Here is a 20730-nt window from a genome sequence, read left to right as displayed (position 1 = left end):
TCCTCCTCGTCCTGCCAGAGGGGGGTCTGTGCCCGCAGGACACCTCCGCTGACCACCTTCCCGATGCAGAGGGAGGCCCTGTTCCTGACCCTTCTCTGTTGTGTCACCCAGTCTGGTTCCTTCGTGGGCACTTTTCCACGATTTGTAATGAGTCTCTTTGAACTTTCCCCTCCATCCCTCACCCCCCTTCCAGAATCAAGCTCTGTGAAGGACAGAGGACCGTGGCTAACTAGCTCAGTGGTCCTCAGCTGGGTGACTGTGCTCCCAGGAGACATCCGGCCGTGTCTGAGAGATATTTTGGGGTTGTCACAACTTGGGGAACAGGAGGGTGGCCGACATCCCATAGGCAGAGTCCGTGGACGCTGATGACCATTCCCAAATGCACGAGGCGACCTCGTAGCAAAGAAGCATCCGGTCCAAAACGTCAAAAGGACCGAGACTGAGAAACCCTCGTTCCCCGGTTCATCGGTCCACCCTCAGCACCTCGCTCACGGCCCGACACCTTTGTGCCAGGTGCTGGGTTTGTTGGATGAATTCAAGGAGAGGTGAGCTGAAGAGAGACACTCCCTCGGGGGCGGTCGCTATGCTACGCTTACCCTTCTCTTTCCCGGCGTTCTTTCCCTCCCCAGGGAAATGAGCGTTGAGTGTCTTTATCACGGCTACACCATCGAGTCACTTCCACGGTCAAGATCGTACGTCTCTGGAAAATCACAGGTGAGCATCGTCTCTGGTTTTGCAAATGAAAACACCACCAACAACACTCACCTTTCGCTCTTGGGAGTTGGGAAATCCCTGCTGCCTCCAGGGACCGACCAGAACAAGAGAATGAAATTCCTCATGAACCCAGAGTCTACAGGGTCTCGACAGAGACCCTCCCCTGTGACCGGAAATAAAATGTTTCCGGAGGCACGGGCCACGTGGAACCAATGTCCGGTGCTGGGGCAACTGATCAAATCACTTTGTTTTACAGCATGAAGAGCATCACTGACGGAGATCCAAAGAAGCCGTTGAACCGGAAGGATGTCAGTGGACTTGGCCAAAATCCAGCCAGCGGACTGCTGGTGACGCACGTTAACCGGACGCAGGACTTACTGGTAAAAAAAAAAAAAAAAAAAAAAAATCCTTGGTGCTTTAACTGAGACCCAGCGTTTACACACAGGAATGAGGGAGTGCGGAATGTGTCTACCTCTGGGCATCTCTTCTCGTCACATGGGATGATGCCAGGGCTGAAGCGGTCATCTCTAACCCCCTGCCTTTAGAAATGACTGAAGAATGTCCATGCTGTTTATGGAAAATTTGTAGTTCTCTTGGGCATATCATGAGATTCTCTGGAGCATGCCAAGAAGACTCTGTCCAGGTTATCAAAACCTAAGGGAGTGAATTCTAAATATCCCCTTCTTGAGATTAGGTTTTCTTTTAGGATTCCCTAAAATCTTTCTTTTAGATTCCCCAACGCCTAGATCTAAAAGTTGGTTTTTGTGAATTGGGATTAGAGGAAGAGAGTTATGGCGGAAGAATTAACCTCTGGAATAACCAGGATTCTGGTTTTAGACGAACTCAATGTGTGAGCCATCTTCCCCAGATGGGGACTGGATTGTCTGGAACTCAGAATTTTTTCTTTTTTTCTCTTTTATTCAGTGAGAGGAGGAGAGGCAGAGAGACAGACTCCGCATGCACCCCAACCAGTATCCACCGGGCAAGCCCACTAAGGGGGAGATGCTCTGCCCATCTGGGGCCATTACTCTGTTGCTCAGCAATGGAGCCATTTTTTAGCGCCTGAGGCAGAAGCCATGGAGCCATCCTCAGTGCCCGGGGCCAACTCCCTCAAACCAACTGAGCCATGGCTGCAGGAGGAGGAGGAGAGAGAGAGAAAGGGGAGGAGTGGAGAAGCAGATGGGTGCTTCTCCTATGTGCCCTGACTGGGAATCAAACCTGGGGCATCCGCACACCAGGCTGGTGCTCTACCACTGAGCCAACTGCCCAGGGCCTAGAATTCTTCACACCATAGAAATGATTGTCACTAGGAGTAGCCAGGTACAAGCCTGCCTGTAACCCCATCTATCTAATCTACCCCGGAGTTTTGAATATCACACTTGTGAAATGCTAATCTGTCCAAAACAATACCATTTTAATGCCGGCAATGAAACAACCAGGAAAACAGTCATGTCTTACTTTTCTCAAGTGTGGGCATTTACGGGAAAAGCAAGTGTCACTAAAAGGCAATGAATGAGGAACTGCCGATCGAGTCTTGAGATTCTGAAGGGTTCTTTCAGTGGCTTCAGATGTGGACGCTATGCCTTGATTTCATCTAATTTCCTATAAATGATACAAGGTCCGGGATGTGCTTCTGACGGGGTGCGTGTTCCCTGTCGTATAAAAAGCGTTTCATTGGACCCGCGTTTCGAGAAGCCTAGGCTCCCGCAGGAAGACCTATTCGGAGTTGAACACAGAAGGTTCACAGATTCCCAATGTCTTATATCTGTCTGTCCCACTGAGGAAAAAAATCCTCATCTGGTCTTCAGTCAGCCCGGTATAAAGAATAAAGCCCAGCCTGACCGGGCGGTGGCGCAGTGGCTAGAGCATCAGACTGGGATGCGGAGGACCCAGGTTGAAAACACTGAGGTCGCTGGCTTGAGCACAGGATCGCTGGCTTGGGTGTAGGATCATAGACATGACCCCATGGTCACTGACTTGAGCCCTCTGGGCCTCAACTGGGCAAGCCCAGGGTTTCGAACCTGCGACCTCCGCATTCCAGGTCCTCGACACTTCATCCACTGCACCACCCACCCTAGGCCAGGCTTTCCTCTCAGTTCTGAATGAAGATGGTCACAGCGGGGTGCCCATTCAAAGACAACAGACTGCAGTCGCAAGCATGATGTGAGCGATTCTCTCTGGGTTTGAATCCCAGCTCCACCAGGTCACTGGCTTGAGCAAGGGGTCACTCGCTCTGCTGTAGCTCCCCAGTCAAGGCACATATGAGAAAGCAATCAATGAAAACTAAGGTGCTGCAATGAAAAACTGATGATTGATGCTTCTCATCTCTCTCCGTTCCTGTCTGTCTGTCCCTGTTTGTCCCTCTCTCTGTCTCTGTCAAAAAAAAAAAAGAAAAAAAAAAAAAGGAGCCCCATACTCTGCACACAGTTTAGCTCATATGAAGGCTCAGTCCATCCAGGCGCTGCCCCGAGCCTGCCCTGGGGAGACTGCCCAGCGGCCAGCCCACGCAGCAGGGAGCAAAGGGGGCTCCCCAGTTTCCCTCAGCAGGACGGCAGCGAGAAGGACGGACAGAAAGGGTAGAACAAGGGGTCCCATCTCTGTGAAACGCGTGGTGTAGAGTCCTTTAAACCCAACCAATCAGCTTCTTTGAAATTTCGTGGGCTGGTGTGTTGGTTCCGCCCATTCATGGACCAATCAGATTCTGCTTCCAGGCTAGGCGGAGAAGCCTTCCCCCCCAGGGTTTGGTGTGAGTTGGTTTTACCCTGGGGGGTGGGGCGTGGGGGTGGGGGTGGCTGGACACACCTGTTCTTGTCCTAACAGGCTCAGGTCTAAGGGCTCCAGGGCGCAGTGGACTCTGAGGGCAGGTGGGCCTTCTAGCAAATGAAGCTAATTGGAATGTTGCAGTTTCTCACGCAGCGGGCTTTTCCAGTTTTATAAAAACATCATGTCTGATTCCCCTTGGCTGGTTTTCCCGTGAATAGCTCGCTGCCTGCCCACAGTGACAGACACACGTGGCTTCCCAGGCGCACGGGGACCAGTCCTCCGTTCCTCAGCCTGCAGTCGGGGCCTCCCAGGAAGCCTCCTGAGAAAGAGGGGGCCGGGGTGCCCCAGGGCCGGGGTCCTCCTCGTCTTCACGGAGAAGCGCACCCTTCAGAGTGCAGTCACGGGGCCCTCCCGTCCAAATCCAACAACGCCCCTGATTGTGAATCTCCCAGCACGAATGCGACCACGTCCGTGTCGCCCCACAAACGCGATGGCGTCGTGTCCAAGGCGAGGACAAGGGAAGAGAGGGGAACGAGGCTCCGCCCACCGGGAGACGAGGAGTCCCGAGAGGGGCGCAGGTGCCACCTAGTGTTCGTAGGGAGGGTGGCCGCCTTCCTGAGTGCCGGACGTTAAGCAAAAAGTTACCTTCTCAGTCTCGTTTTATTCTCAAAATGTTTTTTTGTTTTTACAGAGACAGAGACAGAGTCAGAGAGAGGGATAGAGAAGGACGGACAGACAGACAGGAATGGAGAGAGATGAGAAGCATCAATCGTCAGTTTTTCGTTGCGACACCTTAGTTGTTCATTGATTGCTTTCTCACATGTGCCTTGACCGCGGGCCTTCAGCAGACCGAGTAACCCCTTAGCTTGAGCCAGTGACCTTGGGTCCAAGCCGGTGAGCTTTTGCTCAAATCAGATGAGGCCGCGCTCAAGCTGGCGACCTCAGGGTCTCGAACCTGGGTCCTCCGCATCCCAGTCCGACGCTCTTTCCACCGCGCCACCGCCCGGTCAGGCTCAAAACGTTTTTAAGGTTTTGTTGTGCTGATGTCGACAGAGAGAGGAGAGGAGGGGCGGGGGCGGGGGGCGAGAAGAATCCACACAGCTGCTTCGCTCTAGTTGTGCGTTGACTGCTTGTCCTCTGGGCCTTGACCGGGCAAGACCGGGGTTTAGAACCCGCCACCTCAGCGTTCCAGGTCCTCGACACTTCATCCACTGCGCCACCCCAGGCCAGGCCTCCCTCTCAGTTCTGAATGAAGATGGTCACGGCGGGGTGCCCATTCAAAGACGACAGACTGCGGTTGCCAGCATGATGTGAGCGATTCTCTGCGGGTTCGAATCCCAGCTCCACCAGGTCCTCGCTGTGTAGCTTTGGTCACATGACCTAAATTCTCCCTGCCTGCCTTTCCCGGTCAGTGGAACGGCCTTACTCTGACCCTGTCACCTGCTGCTCCTGTGTCCAGCCCCGTCCCGTCTTCTGTGAGTCGGTCAACAAACGTTTATGGGGGGGGTGCAACTGATAGCGGGGCAGGACTCGCCCCCTTGAGACGGCACAGAGAAGGCGAGGGAGGAAAAGCACAGAGACACCCCCGGTGAGAGCAGTCCGCCACTGTCCCCTGGGCTTGGCAGGGTCTCAGATGCTGGTCGGGGGCTGAGAGAGATGGACAGGGTTCAGAAAAGGGACCGCCAGGGGCGCCCGAAGGAGCTGCCAGGAGGAGTCTGACTCTGCCCACCAGGCGTGCCAGGTGACTGCTTTGTGGGCCGAGGTGACTTTGTCTCTGGTTGGTCCCCGGGCTGGGAACGGGACAGGAGAAATAGGAAAGCAGCCGTCGCTGACCGGGGCCTGACCCTCTAGGCCAGCTGCTGCCGACGTGGTGGGCGGGTCCGAGTGCTGTGGTCTCACGTGGTCGGGCTGTTCGTGGGGCAGCAGCTGTGTCGGGCTCGCGCGGGCGGGTTTGGCGGCTGCAAGCGCGTTGCCTGATGAGTGCGTGAGCCGCGGCCACACCACGTGTGTGTGTGTGTGTGTGTGTGGTCTGTGGGAGGCTCCAGGTGTGTGTGTGTGTGTGTGTGGTCTGGGGGAGGCTCAGGTGCTTGCCCTCCGGGGCCGGGTCTCCCTGATCGCTCTCGGGCCACCGCACAAAGCGGGGTCCCCTTCGTGTGTTCACTCGCCGGTCTCTGCGAGCCTCCAATCGACAGGATGGCTGGATGCTTTCCGGCTCCACGGCTCCTCTGCTGTTGGCCCAAGTCCAGTGAGAACCTCCGTGGCCTCGGCCACCAGACATACCCTGTTGTATGTCTGCAGACTGGGCCTTGCACAGGGCAGGCCGTGGGGAGTGACCCCTGAACGCGTGACGCCCCAGCCGCGTCTTAGGGGGGAGGTGACAGATGGCAGCCGGCCCGGGGCTCGGGCCTCCGCAGGCGTCTGTCTGTTCCTTCAGCGAGCAGGGCGAGATCTCCAACGTCTGCTGCCCAGGAGACCTGTCCGAGGGTCGGCCCTGGGGCGGCCCGTGTGGAGGAGAGAACGGAGACCCTCAGGCACCCTCCCTCGACCTCGCCCTGTCCGCGGTGTCCTGCTTGATTCTGGCTTCTGTCCCACAGCGGCTGCAGGCGGACGAGACCCAGCCTTCCCCGAGGGCTGACCCCCAGGACTGGCTTTCTGCTCACAGTTTAAAGTCTGAGAAACTCACCCTGGCTGACCTGATCGGCCAGAGCACCGCCACGCTGTAAGTCTGAAGGCCCCCCCCAGGCCCCCCCCCGAGTTTGCCAGGACTCCCCCGCCCCCCTCCCCGCCCCCCGCCCCCCACCCCCCACCCCCCACCCCCACCCCCGGTCTGCCAGGACTCCCCCGACCTCCCAGCCCCCCCCAGTCTGCCAGGACTCCCCCGCCCCCCACCCCCACCCCCGGTCTGCCAGGACTCCCCCGCCCCCCACCCCCACCCCCACCCCCGGTCTGCCAGGACTCCCCCGCCCCCTTTCCGCCCCCCGCCCCCCCACCCCCGGTCTGCCAGGACTCCCCCGCCCCCCAGCCCCCCCCAGTCTGCCAGGACTGCCCCGCCCCCCCAGCCCCCCAGTCTGCCAGGACTGCCCCGCCCCCCCACCCCACCCCCACCCCCACCCCCACCCCGGGTCTGCCATGACTCCCCCGCCCCCCTCCCTGCCCCCCCAGCCCCCCCAGTCTGTCAGGACTCCCCCGCCCCCTCCCTGCCCCACCCCCCCACCCCTGGTCTGCCAGGACTCCCCCCCCTCCCCGGCCCCCCAGCCCCCCCCTGTCTGCCAGGACTCCCCCGCCCCCCTCCCCGCCTCCCCAACTCCCCCCTCAGGACTCCCCCGCCCCCTCCCCGCCCCACCGGCCCACAGACCCCCTCCTTAAGGGCTTTCCTCCTTCAGGGAGGAGGGCGGCCATGCCGTGGAGAAGATGCATTTCCCAGCCCGGATCCTCCAGCGGTTTGAATCAAAGCTCTCTGAGTAAGTGTCCCTCGGTGTCCTGCCGGCCACCCCCCCACACCTCCCCAGAGCTCACGGATGGCCTCCTTGCTGCAGCGGCAAAGCCACTCTGGACAGACGACCAGTCTCTGTGGGGCTTTGGGCAAACATCTTCCTGCCTCTAGCCTGATTGATATCCTTTCCTCTCAGATGAAGAGGTTGGACCCTATCTGTGTTTCACCGCCTTTTAAAAATCGATGCATCCCTGTGGAGAAACACGTAAAACCTCGCAACCTCAGCTGATGCGTCGTGGTGAAGAGTGACCACTTCCAGTGACCAGTGGGGTTGGCTGCATGCTTTTGTAAAGGTCTTTCGAAATAGGCAGGCTGCCCGCGCCCACACCCGATTCTGGCAGCGCATGCAGGCGCCCCATCCTGGCTCTGCAGCCCGTGGCCCCCCATCCTGGCTCTGCAGCCCGTGGCCCCCCATCCTGGCTCTGCAGCCCGGGGCCCCCCATCCTGGCTCTGCAGCCCGTGGCCCCCCATCCTGGCTCTGCAGCCCGTGGCCCCCCATCCTGGCTCTGCAGCCCGGGGCCCCCCATCCTGGCTCTGCAGCCCGTGGCCCCCCATCCTGGCTCTGCAGCCCGGGGCCCCCCATCCTGGCTCTGCAGCCCGGGGCCCCCCATCCTGGCTCTGCAGCCCGGGGCCCCCCATCCTGGCTCTGCAGCCCGTGGCCCCCCATCCTGGCTCTGCAGCCCGTGGCCCGCCCGTGGTCAGTGTTTCCTGGGGTTTTCCTACAACGTGGTCACAATAATTCATAGCTAACCTTTAATAATGTGTTAGGAACTCGGCTATCCCCAGAACAACCTGAAATATTATATGACTCTAAAGTCAACGAAAAGTCAATTGCTAAATTCATCAAAACATTTTGACTGGAACTTTTATAGCTTTTTTTCTTTTTTCTTTTTCTCTTTTGTGAGCGAGAGACCGAGAGAGACAGACAGTGAGATGAGAAGTATCAGCTCATAGTTGTGGCACCTTAGCTGTTCACTGAAGGCTCCTGATACGTGCCTTGACTGGGGGGCTCCAGCTGAGCCAGTGACCCCTGGCTCAAGCCAGCGACCATGGGGTCATGTCTATGATCCCACATTCAAGCTGGTGACCCCGCGCTCAAGCTGGTGACCTCGGGGTTTCAAACCTGGGCCCCTAGCGTCCCGGGTTGATGCTCAGTTCACTGTGCCACCACTGGTCAGGTTTATAGCCATTTTTATTGGGTTGGAAGTTTTCAACAGGCTTTAAAGCATTCTGCAATATCTTGGTTGATTGGTTTTAATTGCTAATTCAACATGTTGTTAAGGAATGTTGAAGTGTATTTATTAGGTTAATGAGTCATTTGACAAATTGATTTTCAAGGGACTGCCTTTCAGTGCATTGATTTAAAACAGGTTGACTCACGCTAGAGTCTCATCGTTATCTTCCTATCGGAGACGATAAAACTGGGGCTCAGAGAGGTTGCCTCAGCCGTCCAAGGTCACACAGCTAGGACATGGCAGGGCTGGATCCTCCAGACCAGCGGGTCTCGTGATGAAGTTGGCACTCTCAGCCCCACCTGTACTCGTGTGTGCCTGAGCGCTGTGCTCCGCCCATGGCCTCGGAGGCCCCCATCCAAGGGCCTTCCTGACCCTCCTCTGGGCCCCCAGGTCCCTCAGCCCTCCATGAGGGGAGATCAGCCAAATTCCCAGGGCTGAGCCTCGAGCACCTGTTACACGCTGGTCTCCCAACAGCCACTGGAGTGTTTTGCTAATTATTTTTTGGAAACAAAGGTTTCTCAATTTTTGTTTTTTTGCTCATTCATCCACTGAGAAAGTGCACAGGTGTGTCTCTGATCACCTCTGAGTGGTGGGATCCCTCCCCCGAGTTCACAGACTTGGGAGGGGCAGGAGTGCCATTCCTCATGAGAGCAGCCCCACCCTGCCAGAGCCCACACTCGTCCCCTGGCCGGCTGAGTGACCGATGGACCGTGGCGCTCCTGTATCCCCAGGAGCAGTGGCCAGCGGAGCTCCCTCCCACAGCTCCCCTCTGCCCCCCCGCCTGGGAAGACAGTGCCCTCAGCTCCCTCCACTACCTCGCGCCTGACCTTCCCCCCCCCCCCCCCCCCCCCGCACCTTAGACGCATTAAATAAGCCCACCCACGCTTTCCTGCCACGTGCGTGGCTGCTGCTGCCCAGCGAGGAAGCAGACCTCCAGGTGACCCGTTTTTCTGGTGTTTCTCGACAGAGCTATTGAACTCTATCGGCAGAGACTTCAGTGGCTCACGGAAAACAGCAAAAAGGTAACAGACCTGAATTTCCTTCCTTGCCGCTTTCCCCGCACGCCCCTCGGAGCTGCTAGGACCCCTCCTGCAGAGGACAGACCCCTCCAGCTTCAGTGGGCTTCAGCAAAAAAAAAAAATTCTTGACCTACCGTACCTGCGTGGAGCGTCCAGACACAGCTGTGCCCAGGGGCTCGGACGCTGTCCTGTCTTTGCATCTGGGTTCTGCTCTCCTGGGGTTGGTTGTCTTCTCTGGAAGGCTGTTCCCAGGCTTGGGACGATGGTCCTCAGCATCCGTTCTAAGCTCACCTGTTCCCACCTAGAGCGACAAGCCGATAGGGACCTCCCTTCCCCTCACTACCCCTCCCCTCCCCTCCCCTCCGCCCCCCTCCCCTCCCCTTCCCTCCCCTCCCCTCCGCTCTCTCCCCTCCCCTCCCCTCCCCTCTCCTCCCTTCCCTTTCCCTCCCCTCCCCTCCCCTCCCTTCCCCTTCCCTCCCCTCCCCTCCCCTCTCTCCCCTCCCCTCACCTTTCTTGGTACATCCTCCCAGGCCCTCGGATTGACTCACTGGGATAAACACACAGTGGCCAAGTGGATGAGCTATATACTAACTCCCTGGGATTGGAGCTAGTGCTCATTCCTGGGGGTGGAGGAAGACTGGAGGGGGTCACCCCCAAACCTCGTGCACTGAGACAGGGAGACGGAGGGCCATACATAGAAAGCCAGAGGGCCCTGGGCAGGCGAGAGCCGACACCCTTCCCCCCACCCCCCTTTCACCACGGACCCTGAAAGAGCTTTACAGGACTAAGGGGTGACCCTCTGCCCCCACCTCCTCCTGAAAGTTGGACTAAATGTCTTCCTCAGACCCGGAGGGGAGAAAGGTGACTATGGGCCGATGAATCCTTGACGTTCTCTCTTTCTCATTTGCTTTAGCCTGTTTTCCTCCAACGGAGGCCCTTTGCTTTCACCTGGGGCGTTTGCTGGAGACATCTTGGTGGTTGTGACTGGGGAGGGAGGTTTCCAGGGGTGTGGGGGACTAGCCCGCGGCACGAGCACCGGCTGGCTCCTTACGGAGGAGGAGGAGGGTTATCTGGCCACAGGGTGCGGAGGCTGACAAAGCCGCCTATAGACGCAGAAGAGGCTGAAGGCCGAGCACACACACACACACACACACCGCCACCCTCCCCACCAAGGCTTCTCAAACACTGTGGTGCAACCTGATCCAAGGCGGGGCTGACCCTACAGGGCGGGGTAGTTCCCAGGGGTCCCCATATTTTGTCTTCAGGATGGGCAGGGGCTGGTCTGGCCGGGGAGATTGAGGACTAGGATGCCGTGTCCTACAAGGACCGATGGGCAAGGCAGGGTTTCAGCTTGTTTGATGCTGTGTCCTACTCTACTCAGAGCTCCAGAGAGTTGAGAACCTAGACTTGACCAGTTGGATTCTGGCAAGAGCAGGGTTGTCGGTCACCTTGACAGAGGTGGCTTTGGAGGACTGGGGAGGGGACAGCCTCATCTGAGTGGGTCACAGAGAAATGGGTGGTCGTGATAAACTATTTATTTATTTTTTTTTCTTTTCTTTTTTTTTTTTTTTTTGTATTTTTCTGAAGCTGGAAACAGGGAGAGACAGTCAGACAGACTCCCGCATGCGCCCGACCGGGATCCACCCGGCATGCCCACCAGGGGCGACGCTCTGCCCACCAGGGGGCGATGCTCTGCCCCTCTGGGGCATCGCTCGTTGCTATCAAAGCCACTCTAGAGCCTGGGGCAGAGGCCAAGGAGCCATCCCCAGCGCCCGGGCCATCTTTGCTCCAATGGAGCCTTGGCTGCGGGAGGGGAAGAGAGAGACAGAGAGGAAGGAGGGGGGGGTGGAGAAGCAAATGGGTGCTTCTCCTATGTGCCCTGGCCGGGAATCGAACCCGGGTCCCCCGCACGCCAGGCCGATGCTCTACCGCTGAGCCAACCGGCCAGGGCCTATTTATTTTTTCTGAAGTTGGAAACGGGGAGGCAGTCAGACAGACTCCCGCATGCACCCGACTGGGATCCACCCGGCATGCCCACCAGGGGGCGATGCTCTGCCCATCTGGGGCGTTGCTCTGTTGTGACCAGAGCCATTCTAGCACTTGAGGCAGAGGCCACAGAGCCATCCTCAGTGCCCAGGCCAACTTTGCTCCAATGGAGCCTTGGCTGTGGGAGGGGAAGAGAGAGACAGAGAGGAAGGAGAGGGGGAGGGGTGGAGAAGCAGATGGGCGCCTCTCCTGTGTGCCCTGGCCGGGAATCGAACCTGGGACTCCTGCACGCCAGGCCGACGCTCTACCACTGAGCCAACCGGCCAGGGCCGTGATAAACTATTTAATCGGTTATTATCATTAAGTTAGAGCCGGGTCTGCTAGGTAGTTCACGGCATAAAATGAAAGTCATCAGGAGTCCACTGAGCCGGCAAATACGCTCAGAGAAGCTGAATGACAGGGACTTGACTCTCGTGGTGGAGACGTGTGGCCGGCTAAGTCCAGGTCCTTGCTTTCGGTGGGGGCCCCGAACAAACCCACTTGGAGGGGGGCAGGTGCTTCACAGCCGTTGCCAAATGGTCATGGCGGGTGGGCGACATGGAATCCACGCTGGAGTCTCAGGCGACTTATCTCTGGTCAGGCCACTCACCACGCCACTGAGTGACATGATCACACTTCTTTTTTTTTTTTTTTTTTTTTTCTGAAGCTGGAAACGGGGAGAGACAGTCAGACAGACTCCCGCATGCGCCCGATTGGGCTCCACCCGGCATGCCCACCAGGGGGCGACGCTCTGCCCACCAGGGGCGATGCTCTGCCCCTCCGGGGCGTCACTCTGCCGTGACCAGAGCCACTCTAGCGCCTGGGGCAGAGGCCAAGGAGCCATCCCCAGCACCCAGGCCATCCTTGCTCCAATGGAGCCTTGGCTGCGGGAGGGGAAGAGAGAGACAGAGAGGAAGGAGGGGGTGGGAGTGGAGAAGCAAATGGGCGCTTCTCCTGTGTGCCCTGGCCGGGAATCGACCCGGGTCCCCCGCACGCCAGGCCGACCCTCTACTGCTGAGCCAACCGGCCAGGGCCATGATCACACTTCTAACATAAGTCACAGGTGGGCTTGATAATCAGGGGGGCAGACGGAGTTCTCAGAGAAGAGAGTGAACCTGTCACCCCTCGGCCATCAGGCCTTCCCTCGTGGGCTTTTCCGTAAGAGAGTCAGTCACATTGTTTCACACGCGGTATCGGCACAACGACAGGACGAACGGAGTTATCTAACCGAAGGGGGGAACTGGTCACCCCTACGTCACTCGTAGCTTTCTTTTTCACGTTTCAGATTCATTTGGTTTTATGCTGACTAGAGCAGGAGGTAAAGAAGGGCTGTTAAAATGGGCAGCAGAGAACTGGGAGTCCTCCAGGGGTTCGTCCCGCGGGGAGGTGGGTCATTCCGTAGCCTGTCCCCGTGGGAGTCATGCAACAGAGAGGGAGGACCCTGGCGTCGGGCAGGAGGGGCGGTGATGGGAGCAACATCCCGGTCAGACAGGAAAAGATCTGGTGGTGCAAGCCGGAAGGTTGGCCCGGGCGCGTTGAGGGTGAGCCCTGGGTCCCCCGCCCCCTGAGAAAGGCCACGTGTGTGGGCACAGCGGGCAGGCAGGCTGGCAGATTCTGTTGGAAAGATTTTTTAAAAAGCAAACAAACCCTTCAGGTTTTTTTCTGTTTTCTTGGTGACATTGGAGGCAGAAATCGCCACCAGAGGCACGCAGAGAGGGGAGGCTGGAGGCAGGCGTCTCAGAGAGGTGTCCCATGCTCTGCTCCGTGAGCAGGAAGTGAATTCAACAGGAAGCCCCCCTGGTGTTTCACGAAGTAGGACTCTGGGCAAAAGAGCATGACATGGGACCGAGGGCCCCTAGAGCAGTGATTTTCAACCTTTTTTGAGCCGCAGCACATTTTTTACATTTACAAAATCCTGGGGCACACCACCTACCAAAATGACACAAAATGACACTCAACTGTTAGAATTTATTTAAATTTTAAATAATTTATTTTAAAAAAGTTAAATAAAAAAGGATAACCCCCTCATATATACAGTCCCATGTAACATCCCCTCATATACAGTCCCATGTAACCTCCCCTTATAAATACAGTCCCACATAACATCCCCTCATATATACAGTCCCATGTAACCTCATATACAGCCCCATGTAACCTCATATATACAGTCCCATGTATCCCCTCATATATACAGTCCCGCTAATAGATACTGGAGCTTTCATCGAGGTTGTGGGTTCAAATCAATTTAGCAAATACTCTCTCTATATAGAGACTGGACAAAATCAGTTTTAGAAAATGTTGGGTACCTGTGTAACATCATAAGTCCTCAGAGCATCTCGACTGTCAGATTGAGAAGTTTGCTTTCTAGGTAAGGATTCTGATAAATACTAGAGTTCTCCCTGAGGTTGTGGGTTCAAATCCCATGGTCAGCTGGGTGCAGGGGCCTTAGTTCTGTCTGTTTTGATGGTGTATATAGAGATTTGAGCTCTTTAAGATGATGACCCTTCAGGAGGCCATATCAATATAGATAACATTGTGATGCATTGTATATCACCCTCTGCGGGGGCCTCTTTTAAAAAGAAAAAGGTCAAATATCTATATATACCATCAGGATAGACATAACCAGGTGAGGCTGAGGCTTCATCTAGTGGTGGCAACATTTACCTCCAGTCCTGACCAGGATTAGAAATCGGGACCATGGGGAGGAGTAGCAGCTTCAACTACTCGCCAAGGCCACACAATGACAAGTGCGCGGCAGCCCGAGCGGGGACCTTCCTGGGTGTAGATGAGAGGCGGCCTACTATTGGTTCATCGCTAGTGGTCGGGATGAATCCTAGAAGGTGATTGGTCAGTGAGCGTTCCCTGTGCCTCCACTCTTCCTGTCGCTGATAACTGGAGGGATTGTGAGGGGAATGTTTATGTTCGGATGGAGGCGGCTGGAGGCTGGTCGGATAAATAACCTCCATGGGCCGTATCCAGCACGTGGGCCGTAGTTTGGGGACCCATGTTTAATTTCTCACGGCACACTGGTTGAAAAACACTGCTCTAGAGAATGGTCAAGAATGGTCACAGGAATGAAAACCCCAGCCCACAACGCAGCTGCACCTGGGTGGGTAGTTACCGTATTTCTCCATGTATAAGACTCTCCATGGGCCTGACCAGGCAGTGGGCAGTGGATAGAGCGTCGGACCGGGACGTGGAGGACCCAGGTTCAAAACCCCAAGGTCACTGGCTTGAGCAAGGGGTCACTTGGTCTGCTGTAGCCCCCAGTCAAGGCACATATGAGAAAGCAATCAATGAACAACTAAGATGTCGCACCGAAAAACTTATGACTGATGCTTCTCATCTCTCTCCCTTCCTGTCTGTCTGTCCCTATCTGTCCCTCTCTCTGTCTCTGTCACTCACACACACACACACACACACACAAAACACACTCCCATGAATAAGACACACCTTAATTTTGGGTCCAAAATTTGAAAAAAGACAAGCACACACACACAAAAAGCAGGAAACGCAAGTAAAAATCTACAACAATGAGCGCAAAAACGAGCAAAAAAGTGGGAAATGAAAGTTTTTAAAAAATCTACAACCACTGTGTAAGACACACCCAGTTTTTAGACTCCAAATTTTTCGAAAAGGTTTGCGTCTTCTACCTGGGGAAACACGGTACATGCCCCCCCCCGCCCCCCACATGGACCAAGGAGATGGATGGGGACGGTGGTTAGGAGCCTCACGAGAAACTCACAGAGGTGCCCGGCAGCTGGCCAGCTGAGCATCTCTGCCTTTGATTGGCCGAGAAGGAGAAACATCCATGAGGATGTAGGACTAGAAATGAAACCGGATAGCGGATGTGGTGAGACCTCGCACCTTATCCCCTACAAAGGATGCTTTTCCTACGGCTCCCAATGTTCTGCCATGAACCTGTACGACTTCCTAAGAGGAGGCAGTAAATATCACTAAAAACAACCCCAAAACAAAAACCCACCCCACAGAACTTGTGAGGCTAGCCTGCCACAGAGTGGGAGCAGTCGCCAGGACCTGGGTTCCACTCTCTCCTCTGTCACCGGGGACTTCCTTCTGCGGCCCCTCTGAGGTGGGGGTTGGGGGCGGCTCCATGAGTCCCATCACGGGGCAGAAGCTCCGGAGTTGGCAGTGCAGAGCCGTGCTGCTCATCCTGGGGGCCTTTGGGTTTCAGGTGTTTGGCCTCATCCGGGGGTCCAGAGTGGGCCTCCTCATTGGCGTGTCCGCCGTCCACGGCCCCGGGAAAGAAGAATTTCAGAAGGACCTCATGGTAAGCCGCTGGGAGCGATCTCTCCACGGGAGCCTGTCCACCTTGCTGCCGGGAAATCATGGTGGTGGTGGCGTAGCTCTGGTTTCCCGGCCCGGGCCCTCCTGCCCTCAGCATGTCCGGAGCAGAGCGGCCACACGCCCTGGGCTCGGACCTCAGCCACCTCGCCCACTCTTGGGCTCTGCAACCTCAGTCCCTCATCCCTCTGTGCCTTAGTTACCTCATCTGTGAAATGGGGGTGAGTACAGTGGCCCCTCATGGGGCTGCCGGAGTCAGGTAGGACTTCCTATACAAGCTTAGTGCTCCACACAAAGTCTGTGAAATGGGGGTGAGCACAGTGACCCCTCACGGGGCTGCCGGAGTCCGGCAAGACTTCCTGTACAAGCTCAGTGCTCCACACAAAGTCTGTGAAATGGGGGTGAGCACAGTGACCCCTCACGGGGCCCAGGCAGGACTTCCTATACAAGCTCAGTGCTCTGTACAGTCTGGCCCAGGAAAGACCTCCGTGGTCTCCGTAAAGCGTAAAGCGACGTGGAGGACTGCTGTTAAGGGGACACCAAGAGCTTTTAGGGGCCCTTTTGCTGCAGTAACCAGTTTGAAGACACTTTTTTAAGGCTCCACATGGACCCATTGTCCGGGCTTATATCTGTTCCTGGTCTCAGCAGGTATCAGGGGACAGGGGTCCATGCAGGTTTACCTTCATGACATGTCCTCAGGGCTGAACTTCCAGAGATCCCCCGGGGGCTGGTCTAATATTAGCCAACACCACGTTTCCGTGGGTGGCATGCAGGCGGAAGTCCTGGGTGAGAGAAGAGGGAAGAGGCATCTTGCTGTTGGCTATTCACCAGCCACAGTGTAAGAACATGGAGCAGGCTGGCCTCGTGCCCACAGCTCCACCCCCAACCCACACGCCTCGGAGAGAGACCACTGTCCCCGAGGTCCGGTCTCCCTGTCTGGGGGCCGCAGCTAAGGGTTCAACCATCGTGCACCCAGGTGGGTAGCCAGCATGCACACCCCACCCGCACTTCTGACCCAGGCGTGCGGCGGCCCTGGGGAGCTGTGCCGTAATAGAACGGGGGTCTGCAGCCTGCGAGGTCACACGGTTCATCCCCAGGCTGACGCCGTGCCCTGTCCTCACCCCACGGGACCATGGGGTCAGGCTGGGGTCGGCGGCCACAGTGCTCAGCCCACATCCCCAGGGGGTGGGAAGTGAAGGTCAGTGTAGGGGTCACTAAGCGGACCCTCAAGTGACCCTGCTTCAGCACCGCTCACACCCCAGCCCAGAGGGACCGGCCGCAGCGTGACAGGTAAAGCCCAGCTGCACGCAGCCCCGTGGCTCTGGGAGCCAGCAGTGTCTTTCCGTGACCGGAGTAGGACCAGGACGTGGCAGGTGTGTGCCAGCACAGGCTTGAAGTAGGTAGGCAAGCTCTTCTGTGGTGTCATCGAAAAAGAATTTCTGGGACATCCAGGAGTTGTGGGTTATTATTTTTTTTTCTTTTACAGAGACAGAGAGAGAGTCAGAGAGAGGGATAAATAGGGACAGACAGACAGGAACGGAGAGAGATGAGAAGCATCAATCATCAGTTTTTCATTGCGACACCTTAGTTGTTCATTGACTGCTTTCTCATATGTGCCTTGACCGTGGGGCTATAGCAGACCGAGTGACCCCTTGCTCGAGCCAGTGACCTTGGGTCCAAGCTGGTGAACTTTTTGCTCAAACCAGATGAGCCCGAGCTCAAGCTGGCGACCTCGGGGTCTTGAACCTGGGTCCTCTGCATCCCAGTCTGACACTCTATCCACTGTGCCATTGCCTGGTCAGGCGACTTCCAGGAGTTTTAAGCAATAGCGGCAAGATTTATTGGAGCAAAAGAGTGACAGTGTCCTCGTGGGGAGGCAGAGAGTGGGCAGGCTCTGGTGGCAGCTGCGTGAACTTGGTCCTCTGCCGCTGCTCACTGCTCCTGGTGGCACGTCTCCTGAGGACCCTTGGAGTTTGGGAGACAGGAAGGCAAAAAGTCCACTTGAAGAGGACATTCGAACCGTGTGCTCCACGGAGGGCACGAGCTGGGTTCTTTGTCCAGCTTCCAGATGCTTCCTTGGGTTCAGGAAAGGGCAGCCTTCTATCAGACCACCCAGTCTCTTTCCTGGCTTTTCTGGGGCGGTGCTAGTGCCCGCCCCCTGTCCAATCCCTTCCCTGGATTTTTTTTTTTTTGAGGCGCATGCCCTGCTCCAATCCGATCCTCTCCCCAGATTTTCCCAGGCTAGGCTCTTCCCCTGTGTGATCACCCTTTTGGCTCCTATGGTCCCTGGAGTCAGTGAAAGGAATTCCTCCTCACCCTTTGCCTCCTGCCCAGTCCGCTAGTCGGGTGGACGGACGGACGCTGGTTATCCCCGGCAGGAGTGGTGGTTAAATTGTCCTTTCTCGCCCAGTCAGCGCGGGGAGGTGTGTGTCCAGATCTGGTTACTCCTCCCTGGGGTGACCAGGACGCTGCTGCTCCCTGACTGAGTCGGGCTTCCCCGGAGGTCTGGCTGTCCTCTCATTTGTTCATGACCCCCTCCCTCCCCTGCCATTCCTGTCCACCAGAGCCTCGTCGACGAGCAGCTGAGCCACAAGGAGAAGCTGTATGTCCTGTCCTTCGGTGCCACCACCAGCACGCTCTGGCCAAACCCTGTGGACGTCAGCTCCTCCAGGTGAGTGACCGCCCAGCCCTGGCCAGGATGGTCCACCGGTCATTCTCCTCCCCGAGTATGAATGTCTTTATTGAGTGTTCAAGACCCCCGATCGGATAAGGAAATTAAAACAAAAAACAAAAAACCCACAAAAAACCATTCACGAAAGCAGAGGCACCACCAGCCGCTAACTTTTAGGAGAAAGGGGTTTTGCCCTCACAAGCGATCCACCAAATGAAAGGCGAGGCACCTTTCACTTTTACCCAGGAAATTAGCGAATACTTTTATTGTTATGAAAAGAATAGGGGAGCTGGGCAGAGGACTGGGTAAGGAGTGTAGGGGAATTGAGCAAAAAAAAAAAAGGACAAAGAAGAAAGTTCAAAGAAAATAAGAAAAGGAAAATAAGACAGGCTAACCTTCAAAAATCCAAACAGTATGAGGGATAAATAATAGTAACAAATGAACCTCTGTCTCCCAAGTCCTCCTCTCTCCTCCCAGTAACAGTTTCTTCTTTCTACCCCCACAGGCAGCCTGTCACATATCTGTTTATCCTTATTTGTTTATTTATTTTATTCAGTGAGAGGAGGTAGAGACAGAGAGACAGACTCCTGCATGCATCCTGACCCGGATCCACCTGGCAAGCCCACTAGGGGGCGATGCTCTGCCCATCTGGAGTGTTGCTCCATTGCTCAGCAACCAAGCTCTTCTTAGCACCTGAGGCAGAGGCCATGGAGCCATCCTCAGCACCCAGGGCCAACTCACTCCAATGGAGGGGAAGAGAGAGAGAGAGAGAGAGGGAGGGAGAGAGAGAGAGAGAGAGAGAAGTGAGAGGGGGAGGGGTGGAGAAGCAGATGGATGATTCTCCTGTGTGCCCTGACTAGGAATCAAACTCAGGACATCCACACGCCGAGCCAATGCTCCACCACTGAGCCAACTGGCCAGGGCCTACCCTCTTTTATTTAAGCGTAAGGGGGAGCCTGTCACCCTGGCCAGCAACTGGCCTTGCCCCTAACTTTGAACATCCTGTGCACAGGACTGCCTCATTCTCGCCGATGGCTGCGGAGTATTCCACTGCACAGACACACCACACTGCTTATACCACTGTGTTGAAATTTCTTTCCCATGAAGGGAATATCCTTGCCCCCCCCCGACCATGTGTTAAGTACCACACTAGGCACTTTGCATGAACTATCTTATTTCATATGTGTAGCCCACACACACGGAATAGCATTATTATCCCCAGTTTGCAAATGAAGAGACCAAAACTCAGGTTAGGGAACACGTGCAAGGCGGCAGGGCCAGGATCAGAACCCAGAGCAGCGTCCAGAAAAATCTCGTCCTGGGGCTTCTGGGGGGTGGAGGTGGCCCTTGCCGTCCGGCCAGAGAGGCAACTCAGTTCTGGCCGTGCTGGCTCTGAATCCTGGCTCTGACCATCGTGGGGTCACCTCTACCGGCCGTTACCTCTCTCACGAGCAGAAAGAGGCCTCGGCACCTGCCCCTCGCTGACCTGTTGCAAGGATGAAATGAAAAATAAGTACCTGGCATATGGTTGGTTCTCGGTGACTGAGAGCATTTTTTTTTTTTTTTGGACTGTGATTTCCACCTTAGTGAGAAACCCCTGATCTCCATTGTCCAACCTGGAAATGGCCTTGAGTCTTCTGTCCAGGAGTTTCTCAACATCTGTCACTCCCGGATTCCTGTGACGTTTATCATATCTCTGCCATATGTACTCTCCACCACTCACACTGGTACCGACTTTCTTTATAGCAGCCCTGTGTGTTGTTGAAGGAGACTCGATCAGGGCCATCATAACCAGGAAGCCTGGGTTCTGGCCATCATTAGAAAGTAGCCAAAATATTTATATAAATACAAGGAAAGCAGACAAAGCAATGATACTAAATTTCAGCTTGAAACCTATTGGCTGGAGACGGTGCTGGTCCCGAACTTGTTCTTCCTCTGTTTGAAAGGGAAATGGGGCAGTTACGAGGAGCAAAGGCAGCCTGACCGGTCGCGACGCAGTCGATAGAGCGTCGACCTGGGACACTGAGGTCCCGAGTTCAAAACTCCGAGGTTGCCGGCTTGAGCGCGGGCTCACCAGCTTGAGTGTGGGGTCGCCAGCTTGAACGCGGGATCTTTGACGTGATTCCAAGGTTGCTGGCTTGAGCAAGGCGGTCACTGGCACAGCTTAAGCCCCCCCCCAAGACATACATAGGAGAAGCAACCTATGAACAACTAAAGTGTCACAGCTACGAGCTGACACTTCTCCTCTCTCTCCCTTTCCTTTCCTCTCCCTTTCTATTTCTCTCTCTCTCAAAAAAAAAAATTATACACACACACACACACACACACACACACACACACACACACGGAAAGACAGCCCTGGCCGGTTGGCTCAGTGATAGAGTGTCGGCCTGGCGTGCAGAAGTCCTGGGTTCGATTCCCGGCCAGGACACACAGGAGAAGCACCCATTTGCTTCTCCCCCCCTCCCCCCCTCCTTCCTCTCTGTCTCTCTCTTGCCCTCCCAC

At 56.0% G+C, this 20730-nt stretch overlaps 1 protein-coding gene across 1 annotated transcript in view; it reads left to right on the top strand.

Annotated features, from left to right (window-relative positions):
• The first annotated feature begins 971 nt into the window (after window positions 1-971).
• Window positions 972-20730, top strand: part of VWA3A (von Willebrand factor A domain containing 3A) — a 73060-nt gene continuing 53301 nt past the window's right edge. Inside the window, exons 1-6 of the mRNA XM_066275894.1 lie at window positions 972-1094; window positions 6072-6196; window positions 6861-6938; window positions 9173-9227; window positions 15445-15540; window positions 18119-18225. Of these exons, the coding sequence (XP_066131991.1) occupies window positions 972-1094; window positions 6072-6196; window positions 6861-6938; window positions 9173-9227; window positions 15445-15540; window positions 18119-18225 (584 nt within the window). The remainder of the gene's footprint in view (window positions 1095-6071; window positions 6197-6860; window positions 6939-9172; window positions 9228-15444; window positions 15541-18118; window positions 18226-20730) is intronic.

Source organism: Saccopteryx bilineata, chromosome 4, assembly GCF_036850765.1.
Source record: "Saccopteryx bilineata isolate mSacBil1 chromosome 4, mSacBil1_pri_phased_curated, whole genome shotgun sequence".
NCBI classification, from domain to species: Eukaryota; Metazoa; Chordata; class Mammalia; order Chiroptera; family Emballonuridae; genus Saccopteryx; species Saccopteryx bilineata.
The sequence above is the reverse complement of the archived record's forward strand: the minus strand, read 5'-3'. Positions and strand labels throughout refer to the sequence as shown.